This window comes from Pristiophorus japonicus, chromosome 21 (assembly GCF_044704955.1).
Source record: "Pristiophorus japonicus isolate sPriJap1 chromosome 21, sPriJap1.hap1, whole genome shotgun sequence".
Taxonomy (NCBI): Eukaryota; Metazoa; Chordata; class Chondrichthyes; family Pristiophoridae; genus Pristiophorus; species Pristiophorus japonicus.
In genome coordinates this window covers 83,543,875-83,556,175 of record NC_091997.1, presented here as the reverse complement: position 1 = coordinate 83,556,175, position 12,301 = coordinate 83,543,875, and the positions used below count along the sequence as shown (strand labels likewise).

The 12,301-nt window shown below is 49.2% G+C and overlaps 1 protein-coding gene across 5 annotated transcripts in view; it reads right to left on the bottom strand.

Moving 5' to 3' along the window:
* LOC139234151 (GRAM domain-containing protein 2A-like) overlaps positions 1-12,301 on the bottom strand; it is a 104,877-nt gene that overhangs the window by 42,235 nt on the left and 50,341 nt on the right. For all 5 annotated transcript variants that reach the window (XM_070865144.1, XM_070865139.1, XM_070865145.1 and 2 more), the window contains 2 exons: positions 11,959-12,019; positions 6,515-6,587 (listed from right to left, as the gene is read on the bottom strand). In XM_070865144.1, the coding sequence (XP_070721245.1) occupies positions 6,515-6,587; positions 11,959-12,019 (134 nt within the window). The remainder of the gene's footprint in view (positions 1-6,514; positions 6,588-11,958; positions 12,020-12,301) is intronic.

Genomic DNA, 12,301 nt, shown 5'->3' with positions numbered 1-12,301 from the left:
CTGTGAAGCACCTTGGAACATTTTCCAAAGGCGTTATACAAATGCAAGGAGTTGTTTATGATCTTGTTACGTGACCCAGTGATGAATTTGTACAAGTGGGCTCCCGGGGTCAAGTGCCTCAGGATATCAGGCATTCCTGTATTCTCCAAACCCACTCCCGTCATACACAAAGCTGGGTCCTGGTAACGTGGCTCTATAACATCAGCCCTTCGGTTTCCAGTCAAGCGGGTGGTGTCTAGGGATAGCACTGTATGGAGCAGATGTACTTTCATAAAATATTCCGTGAATTATGACATACATGGCACGAATAATGTCCCCAGGCACTTAATCAGACCAAAACGGAAGCCAAGCCAAAGAAGGAGGTAGTAGGAGGGGGCGATCAAAAGCTTGGCCCAAGAAGCGGGTTTTAAGGAGGGTCTTAAACATAAGAGCATAAGCAACAGGAGTAGGAGTAGGCCATACGGCCCCTCAAGCCATTTAATGCGATCATGGCTGATCCGATCATTGACTCAGGTCCACTTCCCTGCCCGTTCCCCAGAACCTCTTATCGGTTAAGAAACTGTCTATCTCTGTCTTAAATTAATTCAATGTCCCAGCTTCCACAGCTCTCTGAGGCAACGAATTCCACAGAGTTACAACCCTCTGAGAGAAGAAATTCCTCCTCATCTCAGTTTTAAATGGGCGGCCCCTTATTCTAAGATCATGCCCTCTAGTTCTAGTCTCCCCCATCAGTGGAAACATCCTCACTGCATCCACCTTGTCGAGCCCCCTCAGAATCTTATACATTCCAATGAGTAGAGGCCCAACCTACTCAACCTTTCCTCATAAGTCAACGCCCTCATCCCCGGAATCAACCTAGTGAACCTTCTCTGAACTGCTCCAAAGCAAGTATATCCTTTTGTAAATATGGACACCAAAACTGTACGCAGTATTCCAGGTGTGGCCTCACCAATACCTTGTATAACTGTAGCAAGACTTCCCTGCTTTTATACTCCATCCCCTTTACAACAAAGGCCAAGATTCCATTGGCCTTCCTGATCACTTGCTCTACCTGCATACTAACCTTTTGTGTTTCATGCACAAATACCCCCAGGTCCCGCTGCACTGCAGCACTTTGCAATCTTTCTCCATTTAAAAATATTCCGTGAATTGTGGCATCCATGGCAAGGATAAGGTCCCCAGGCACTTCATCGAGGCCTAATCAGACCAAAGCGGAGACCAAGCCAAATAAGGAGATATTAGGAGCGATCAAAAGTGTGGCTCAAGAGGCGGGTTCTTAGGAGGATCTTAAAGGAGCAGAGTGAGGTGGAAAGGTTTAGGGAAGGAGTTCCAGAGTGTGGGGCCCCTGCGGCTGAAGGCACGGCCGCCGATGAGGGGTGGGGGGGGGGGGGGTTCGATGGCAGCAGCGGATGGATTAAAGGCTTTTTAAGACACTGAAATGTGGAACTTGTAACAGGCAACTGGAATCTAGCAAATGATACTTAAAGGGTTGACGGTGGATACGCAATGGCAAACATTTAAAGATCACATGGATGAACTTCAACAATTGTACATCCCTGTTTGGAGTAAAAATAAAATGGGGAAGGTGGCTCAACCGTGGCTAACAAGGGAAATTAGGGATAGTGTTAAATCCAAGGAAGAGGCATATAAATTGGCCAGAAAAAGCAGCAAACCTGAGGACTGGGAGAAATTTAGAACTCAGCAGAGGAGGACAAAGTGTTTAATTAGGAGGGGGGAAATAGAGTATGAGAGGAAGCTTGCCGGGAACATAAAAACTGACTGCAAAAGCTTCTATCGATATGTGAAGAGAAAAAGATTAGTGAAGACAAACATAGATCCCTTGCAGTCAGATTCAGGTGAATTTATAATGGGGAACAAAAAAATGGTGGACCAGTTGAACAAATACTTTGGTTCTGTCTTCACGAAGGAAGACACCAGGGGCTAGACTTTCCACTTGGTGGCTAAGGCCAAAAAAAATGGGCCTTGTTCCAGCGATGCTGGACGTATTACCCGTGTTGATCGCCGGCTCAAGGCCCATTTTTTTTTGTTGCAATTTTCCACTCGGCTTTAGCCCAGCGATGTCAAATGGGCGATGTGATTTCTTGGCGATCTCACAATCGCCCAAAGAAAACGGAAGTGAATGAAAAAAAAAGTTTCCCTAGCAACGCATTACTGCGCATGTGCAGGTTGATATTTTTTTTCAGCTCCTTCCCGTGTTTTGAGAGGTCAAGGATCTTCACACATGCTCAGAAGCTCTGTGTGGGTCTGGGAGAGAGAGAGAGAGAGAGAGGAGAAAGGAAGCAACTTCAAAAATCAGATAAATTTAAAGAATGGAGGGAGCTGCAGGAAAGCGAAGGGCCAAGCCCCTCAGCGAGGAGGCCAATGAGGCCCTTGTGAACAGTGTCAGCGCGAGGTGGGAGGATCTGACACGGGGTGGGCATGGGAAATCTCCAACCCGTGCATATCGGAGGATTTGGACAGGGATTGCCGACGTGGTCACGTCAGCATCTAATGAAGCCCGGACACCGGACCAGTGCTGCAAAAGATGGAACAGTCTACTGGTGGCTGCAAGAGTAAGTTGAAATTTAAATTTGAAATCATCCATATTTATTATTTAATGTTGTGTGGAAAATCTAATTAGAATCTTCAATGTTTTCTCGTAATCTTTAAGCATGACTAAGTAACTAAATTAGGATTATATTATGATTACATTTATGCACCGCAACATAAATTTGAATATTACAGCATGAAATATCTTATTCCTATGCAATGTAGTGCGAACTTGAGATTGAACTTATAAATCTGTCAGTCCTAAATGTTTATTGCCAAATCCATCTGCTTATGCCGTGCAATGTTACCTTATCTAGTACAGAAGAAGATATCCATCAACCAGCGAGAGCAACACAGGACGGGCGGGGGCTGTGCCATGCTGCAGTCGCTCATCACCTACGAGGAGCTTGCAGTGGCCTTGGTGGGGCCAGAAAGCCGTTCGGTCACAACCCGTGGTGTGGCCGAACCCACCCTAGTGTCACGTGAGTAATGAGAACTGTGCATTGTGCAATGTGCGAATGAATAGTACATATTTGTTATGCGGGTAATCATAGAAACATAGAAAATAGGTGCAGGAGTAGGCCATTCGGCCCCTCGAGCCTGCACCGCCATTCAAAAAGATCATGGCTGATCATTCCCTCAGTACCCATTTCCTGCTTTCTCTCCATGGCTCTTGATCCCCTTAGCCGTAAGAACATCCTATGCAATGATACTTTCATTTGATATATAATTGAGTTATACTATTGAGATGTACTATTGATCTTCAAATGAGGTCATGTTAGGCCTGGTGACCGCTTGTGCATATGGGCTAATGGCAATGTTTTGAGTTCTTGAAAAATTGAGATGAATTGATTTGCATTGTTAAACGTTGTTTATAACTTCCATTTGTCTTTCAAAGGTATTGATGGTGTCAACGGACACGCCCACTGACCAATCAGGAAACTCCCAGGAGGACGAGCATGCACTTCGATGGGTCAATGCAAAGCCCAAAAGAGTGCTGAAACATAGTTGCTTTTACAGGGCCTAAGAGAAGGAAATGGGCACTACAAACGCCATCTTCAACTTCGGAGGAAGGGTGGAGAATTAGTTGTGAGTCATTTAGAGAGTAAAATTGAAGAAAATTATACTCAGAAATTTGGGACAGGGAATATAAATAGGTGTGATCAATTTATTTCAGCTAAATAGATCTCATATATTGGAATTATTTAGTAAATAGCTTTTACATAGTGAAGTTATTTAATGATATTGTTGGGGCCTATCAAACTGACTGGTATTGAAAGTTGTCATTGAAAGTTAGCATGCTGGTACAGCAGGCGGTGAAGAAGGCAAATGGTATGTTGGCCTTCATAACTAGGGGATTTGAGTATAGGAGCAGGGAGGTCTTACTGCAGTTGTACAAGGCCTTGGTGAGGCCTCACCTGGAATATTGTGTTCAGTTTTGATCTCCTAATCTGAGGAAGGACGTTCTTGCTATTGAGGGAGTGCAGCGAAAGTTCACCAGACTGATTCCCGGGATGGCAGGACTGACATATGAGGAGAGACTGAATGGACTGGGCCTGTATTCACTGGAGTTTAGAAGGATGAGAGGGGATCTCATAGAAACATATAAAATTCTGACGGGACTGGACAGGTTAGATGCAGGAAGAATGTTTCCGATGTTGGGGAAGTCCAGAACCAGTGGACACAGTCTAAGGATAAGGTGTAAGCCATTTAGGACTGAGATGAGGAGAAACTTCTTCACTCAGAGAGTTGTTAACCTGTGGAATTCCCTACCGCAGAGAGTTGTTTATGCCAGTTCATTGGATATATGGCCCTCACGGCTAAAGGGATCAAGGGGTATGGAGAGAAAGCAGGAAAGGGGTACCGAGGTGAATGATCAGCCGTGATCTTATTGAATAGTGGTGCAGTCTCGAAGGGCCGAATGGCCTACTCCTGCACCTATTTTCTATGTTTCTATGATCTATGAAAAAGGGACAGGGGCCTATCGGTCCTTTCTTGTTTCTCAAAATTCTCATGCTCTGAGGAATTATTTATACAGCAACAACCTCTTTGCCTACGTCCCGAGAGAGTGTTTCTCTGTCAACATCTTGCTTCGTGCAGTTAACCAAAGATCATATCCGCCTCCCTCAGAGCGTGAAACCCGTGGGGAAGGAGGACTAACAGGAAAATTAAACCCATGACTCTCTAAGGTTATTTTTCCCACTTTCCTTCCCCCATGGCAACCCAGAGTGGATAGGGCACAGATTGTGGTGGGGCTGCAGTCACTTTTAAAGAGAAATGGTAGAATAGGTTGTGTTAGTAAGAGGAACTATGGCGACAGTTCTGCTCATCACAGTATAAAAAAGCTTGTGGTCTACAGGGCAGTAGTATAGCTCAGAGATGTGGACCATGTGCAGTAGACACCTCAAATCGCTGGAGAAGTACCACCATGATGACTCCACAAGATCCTGCAAATCTCCTGGGAGGACAGACACACCAACGTCAGTGTTCTCGATCAGGCCAACATCCCCAGCATCGAAGCACTGACCACACTCGACCAGCTCCGATGGGCGGGCCACATCATCTGCATGCCCGACACGAAACTCCCAAAGCAAGCGCTCTACTCGGAACTCCTACATGGCAAGCAAGCCCCAGGTGGGCAAAGGAAATGTTTCAAGGACACCCTCAAAGCCTCCCTGATAAAATGCGACATCCCCACCGACAGCTGGGAGTCCCTGGCCAAAGACCACTCTAAGTAGAGGAAGAGCATCCGGGAGGGAGCTGAGCACCTCGAGTCTCATCGCAGAGAGCATGCAGAAATCAAACGCAGGCAGCGGAAAGAGCGTGTGGCAAACCTGTCCCACCCACCCCTTCCCTCAACGACTATGTGTCCCACCTGTGACAGAGACTGTAATTCCCGTATTCCAGTCACCTGAGAACTCACTTTTAGATTGGAAGCAAGTCTTCCTCGATTTCGAAGGACTGCCTATCACGATGATAAAAAGGATATAGAGTTACTGGAGGGGTTGCAGAGAAGATTTACAAGGATGATACCAGAAATGCGAGGGTATACATATCAGGAAAGGATGAACACGCTGGGTCTCTTTTCCCTTGAAAAAAGAAGGCTGAGGGGTGACCTAATAAAGGTCTTTAAAATGATGAAAGGTTTTGATAGAGTGGAAGAGCATAACTAGAGGTCATCAATATAAGATAGGAACCAAGAAATCCAATAGGGAATTCAGGAGAAACTTCTTTACCCAGAGAGTGGTGAGAATGTGGAACTTGCTGCCACAGGGAGTGGTTGAAGTGAATAGTATCGATGCATTTAAGGGGAGGCTAGACAAGCATATAAGGGAGAAGGGAACAGAGGGTTATGCCAATAGATTTAGATGAGGAAAGACGAGAGAAGGCTCGAGTGGACCATAAACGCCAGCATGGATTGGTTAGGCCGAATGGCCTGTTTCTGTGCTGTTTATCCGATGTAATCCTATGAAGGAGTATTCACGTCATAAAAACAAACAAGAGAAGAATATGGATTGAGCAGAGGTACTAAAATTCTGTTTTGAAATTTAGAATTTTAATATTCTAGTAATAAACCCAATTGCATAACTTGAGCCATTTTTATTACTGTAATATTAGGGTTTACTTCAACATCACACTGACAAACATGCTTTCAATTCTAGCCAGCCCAGAGAAGCTTGGCTTCACCAAGGAGGTCTCCAGTCTAATCATAGAATAGAATCATGGAATGGTTACAGCACAGAAAGAGGCCATTCGGCCCATCGAACCCGTGCCGACTCTCTGCAAGAGCACCTCAGCCAATCCCAATCCTCCTTAATCATTAAGCAAAATTAATTTCAGTGTACCAACTTTATATTTTTGGTTGTGTGAGGTTGCAGACTAATTTCTCTGCAATATTTCAGTGTAATAATCTATTTCACTCTCTGTCTCAGTGACGGACTCTCTCTGGGCATCTGTGACTCACCTTTCCTCAACATCTCCTGCTCAGGGACATCTTTGAAGAGTTTATGATACTGTGAATTGTACTTTGTTACTGTCTGAAAATAAAGATAGATTTGCATTTATACAACACGTTCCACCATCTCACGACGTTTTACAACCGATTAAGTGCCGTTCTTGTATAACGTGGGCAGCTAATTTGCGCACAGCAAGCTCCCACAAACAGGAATGAGTTAATGACCAGATCATCTGTTTTAGTGATGTTGGTCTTGGGGTAATTGTTGGCCAGGAACGTCCCTGCTCTTCTTCGAATAATGCCATGGGATCTCCTACGTCCACCTGAGAGAGCAGATGGGGCCCAAGTTTAACGTCTCATCCAAAAGACGGCACCTCTGACAGTGCAGCATTCCCTTATCGGGAGTGTCGGCCTGGATTATGTGCTCGGGTTTTCGGAATGGGACATCCTACTGCATGAACAGTGCATCAAAAAGACATAAATAAATAAAATGTGGCTCCTAGGCTCAGTTATTTTTACTACTACACCAGTTAACTGTCATTGTGGCCAAGACCACCCTCAGTGGAGGAAGTGCATCCGGGAGGGCGCTGAGCACCTCGAGTCTCGTCGCCGAGAGCATGCAGAAACCAAGCACAGACAGCGGAAGGAGCGTGCGACAAACCAGTCCCACCCTCCCCTTTCCCTCAACCACTGTCTGTCCCACCTGTGACAGAGACTGTAATTCCCGTATTGGACTGTTCTGTCACTTGAGAACTCACTTTTAGAGTGGAAGCAAGTCTTCCTCGATTTCGAGGGACTATCCATGAGGCATTGGCGTCAATAATTGGAAAGTAAATCAGTGAGATGGACTGAAACCAGCTGATTCTCCAACCACAATCCTCTCAACCACTACAACCTGAAGCAAGGATTCAAAGAGCCATGTTTTGGCTGGTGGGAAGGGTTGAGTAAGTCTGTCATTTGTGGGGAAAGGTTAGAGTCACTGGGGTCACTGGGGCTGAAATTCATCGCCGCCGGAAACCTGGCGAACCTACCTTTCTCAAAGTGTTTTTACCGCCGTCCCGGATGAGGTCACCTCTTTCCCGCAATTCAGCTCTTTGTCTATTTTTCTGAGCAGACATCATCATAGGCGTTCCCTCGAACGAGGATGACTTGCTTCCACGTGAGTTCACAGACGTTTCAATGGAGGACCCGATGGTCCAGCCCTGAACTCCAATTGAAGGGTGGAAGATGCCTGTGCGGGATTTTTTTAATGTGTGGTGACCGTTGCACATCAGCCACCACACGGGCTTGACAGAGCTAGGTCTTGGTCCAGTGGCAAGGGTTAACCAGGACGACTGGAGACCAGCTCTGCTGCACGGGCCGAGTGCGCACAATATTGCGGTGTGGGCTGGCCCGTGCTGCCCCTGGGCCCTCGCCTCTTCTGGGCCCTGTACCCTCATTCGCCGCACCTCAGCCCACGATGTTCCAGGGCCCGACACTCAGCTCTAGCTATAGCCCTGACCTGCGGTGGTGTTCTCACACAGGTCGGGGCGGCCCAGGTCGTGCTGCAATGATTTGGGAGATGTTTGGGAGATGTTTGGGAGATGATTTGGGAGATGATTTGGGAGATGATTTGGGAGATGTTTGGGAGATGATTTGGGACATGATTTGGGAGATGATTTGGGAGATGTTTGGGAGATGTTTGGGAGATGATTTGGGAGATGATTTGGGAGATGTTTGGGAGATGATTTGGGACATGATTTGGGAGATGATTTGGGAGATGTTTGGGAGATGATTTGGGAGATGATTTGGGAGATGTTTGGGAGATGATTTGGGAGATGATTTGGGAGATGTTTGGGAGATTATTTGGGAGATGATTTGGGAGATGTTTGGGAGATGATTTGGGAGATGATTTGGGAGATGTTTGGGAGATGATTTGGGAGATGATTTGGGAGATGTTTGGGAGATGATTTGGGACATGATTTGGGAGATGATTTGGGAGATGTTTGGGAGATGATTTGGGAGATGATTTGGGAGATGATTTGGGAGATGTTTGGGAGATGATTTGGGAGATGATTTGGGACATGATTTGGGAGATGATTTGGGAGATGTTTGGGAGATGATTTGGGAGATGATTTGGGAGATGTTTGGGAGATGTTTGGGAGATGATTTGGGAGATGTTTGGGAGATGATTTGGGAGATGATTTGGGAGATGTTTGGGAGATGATTTGGGAGATGATTGACTGTCCGTGTGGCCTCAAGACACAATTACTCCAGGATCAACTTGACCTCAGCTGACAGGAAGTCGGTGATATTGGGGGCGGACGTGCGGCGGTAAGTGCTGGTGGGCGGAAGTGGAGAAGGGACGGATTCTCCGCCACTGTCACTCAGCAACAGAGCGGCGGTGACGTCACTGCGTGTCTGCGTCATCACAGCTCTCCCCTTAACTTAAAAGGGAGAGAACCGGCGATTATACAGGATCGGCCAACGGGCCACCAGGGAGGGTTTCGGCCGGGCCAGCGGCCTGGCACCCAAGGCGGGGTGGAGGGGGGGGGGTGGTGGTGGGGAGCCGTGTGCCAGGCATCCTGTTGGCGGCTCGGCCGAACCCGGGGGCACAATAGCACGACCGACATGGAAGTCGACCGGCAAAAAAAAGAAAATGCCGGCCGCGGCAGTGGGCCCTCGCCTTTAATGGCCGCCACGCAGCCAGGGCTGACCAAGGGAATGAAAGATGCACAAACAGGTAGAGCTGTCGGGGGCACCGCTCGGCAGGTATTAGATTTTTCATGCTGAATTTCGAGGGGGGTGGGGCGTCCCAGCGGTGGGCGCACTGATGACGCACTCACGGCCGCTCGACTCTGCCGCATGGCCGCTGCAATCGGGCGGTAACGGGCCGTGTTCGGGAGCTGAATTTCGGCCACGCTGTGTTCTGCATCGTACGGGAGTCAGATGACCGTGCCTCTGTAGTGTGTGGGGTCAGGGGGGGTCAGAGGTCAGCACACTTGTATGGGAGATGTCGGAGGTCAGTGGGATAGTGCTCTGTAGTGTGGCAGGGGTCGGTGGGGTCAGAGGTCAGCGCTCTATTATTTAGGCAGGTCAGAGATTAGTGCTCTGTAGTGTGGGAGGGGTCGAGGGGTCAGAGAGCAGTGTTCTGTAGTATGGGAGGAATCGGGGGAGAGTCAGAGGTCAGTGCTCTGTATTATTTAGGCGGGTCAGAGAGTAGTGCTCTGTAGTATGGGAGGGGTCGTGGGGTCAGAGGGCATTGCTCTGTAGTATGGGAAGGGTCAGGGTTCAGAGGACAGTGCTCTGTAGTATGGGAGGGGTCGGGGGTCAGAGGGCAATGCTCTGTAGTGTGGGAGGGGTTGGGGGTCAGAGGTCAGTGCTCTGTATTATTTGGGCGAGGTTCAGAGGGCAGTGCTCTGTAGTATGGGAGGGGTCAGGGTTCAGAGATCAGTGCTCTGTAGTATGAGAGGCGTCTGGGTTCTAAGGGCAGCGCTTTAGTGTGGGAAGGGCTGGGGGGTCAGAGGTCAATAATCTCTAGTATGGGAGGGGTCGAGGGGTCAGAAGGCAGTGCTCTGTAGTGTGGGATGGTTGGGGGGTCAGAGGGCAGTGCTCTGTAGTATGGGAGGGGTCAGGGTTCAGAGAGCAATGCTCTGTAGTGTGGGAGGGGTTGGGGGGTCAGAGGTCAGTGCTCTGTATTATTTGGGCGAGGTTCAGAGGGCAGTGCTCTGTAGTATGGGAGGGGTCGAGGGGTCAGAAGGCAGTGCTTTGTAGTGTGGGATGGTTGGGGGGTCAGAGGGCAGTGCTCTGTAGTATGGGAGGGGTCAGGGTTCAGAGAGCAATGCTCTGTAGTGTGGGAGGGGTTGGGGGGTCAGAGGTCAGTGCTCTGTATTATTTGGGCGAGGTTCAGAGGGCAGTGCTCTGTAGTATGGGAGGGGTCGAGGGGTCAGAAGGCAGTGCTCTGTAGTATGGGAGGGGTCGAGGGGTCAGAAGGCAGTGCTCTGTAGTGTGGGAGGGGTCGGGGTTCAGAGGGCAGTGCTCTGTAGTGTGGGATGGGTTGAGGGGGTCAGAGGGCAGTGCTCTGTAGTATGGGAGGGGTCAGGGTTCAGAGAGCAATGCTCTGTAGTGTGGGAGGGGTTGGGAGGTCAGAGGTCAGTGCTCTGTATTATTTGGGCGAGGTTCAGAGGGCAGTGCTCTGTAGTCTGGGAGGGGTTGAGGGGTCAGAAGGCAGTGCTCTGTAGTGTGGGAGGGGTCGGGGTTCAGAGGGCAGTGCTCTGTAGTGTGGGAGGGGCCGGGGGGGTCAGAGGTCAGTGCTCTGTAGTGTGGGAGGGGTCGGGGGGGTCAGAGGTCAGTGCTCTGTAGTATGGAAGGGGTCGAGGGGTCAGAAGGCAGTGCTCTGTAGTGTAGGAGGGGCCGGGGGGTCAGAGGTCAGTGCTCTGTAGTATGGGTGGGGTCGAGGGGTCAGAGGGCATCACCGTCGTATGAGAGCAGTTGTGGAGCTGGAGTCTGTGCCCCCAGCAGGGAGCTTTGCTTCTGGCCGCCATGGGGTGAAATCTGGGGGAGCGCACCCACAATTTCCCAATAGACCCAGCGAGTGGGCGGGGCTTGCCACAGAGAGCTCGGATGGACAAAACCCGACCTCAGACTCTTCCCACAGCGAGTGCGGCATCAGAGAGCCACGCGCTACAGAGCTCGCACGTGGTCACTGACGAGCTGGTCCGGCCCGGCCCCGACCTTACCCCCACTCCTTTCCACATCTGGATTTTTCAGCAGTCCCCAGATGTTTACATTGACGGGGAGCCTCTCTGGGCCAAAAGTCAGTAGCCCGCTGTGGTTTTTTTGCCCAGCAAACAAAGAGTTCCAGGACAGGAAACAAGGGCCGTGAGGCCATTTGACTAGGATTTGCCTACCATCTCACAGCAACATGTCACCTGTACGGGCAATGTGTCCTTGCTGAGATTTGGCTTCCTGGGGTTTCCCATAAACTTGAGCAATGTCTTGCCCCAGAGTCTCACTGGCACACAGTAAGTGCAGGAACCAGGGTTGGCAACTCTGATTGGTCATATCCCTGGAGGTTTCGTCACATGACCTCCTGCCTCCAACCATCCCAAGTTCAACGGCCATGTCTTTTCCATCCTTCTTCAATATTTTTATCACTCATAAACAAAATGAAAAATACAAACAATTTTGTTTTGTTTTTTAAATGTTGCGAGGATTTTTCGCCCGGGGTGTTGCTCATTTATTGATGAGATTGATCTACAATTCCTCGAGACTCGGGTGGGGGGGGGGTCACTCCTGGAGGAACTGATGACCGCGGCAGGACCTGGGGCTTGGTGAGGGGGCAAGGTTTAGCGGTGGGAGACCGGGACGGATAACCTGACCGAGGGCCGTGCGGCTCTTTGTCGGCCGGCGCGGACACGATGGGCCGAAATGGCCTCCTTCTGCGCTGTAAATTTCTATGTTTCTATACTCACAGAGCCACGGTGAAACCTCTTGAAGTCATCGGAGTTCAGCGACGCGCTTAACTTCACGTCTCTGAATTGAAAGAAAGCAGAAAGCTGATCGATTGCAAAGAGACATAAGAACATAAAAAATAGGAGCAGGAGTCGGCCATTTGGCCCCTCGAGCCTGCTCCGCCATTCAATAAGATCATGGCTGATCTGATCTTGGCCTCAGCTCCACTTCCCCGCCCGCTCCCCATAAGCCCTTGACTCTCTTTTCTTTCAAAAATCTGTCTATCTCCACCTTAAATATATTCCCACAACGACTATCTGTCCCAGCTGTGACAGGGACTGTGGTTCTCGTATTGGACTGTTC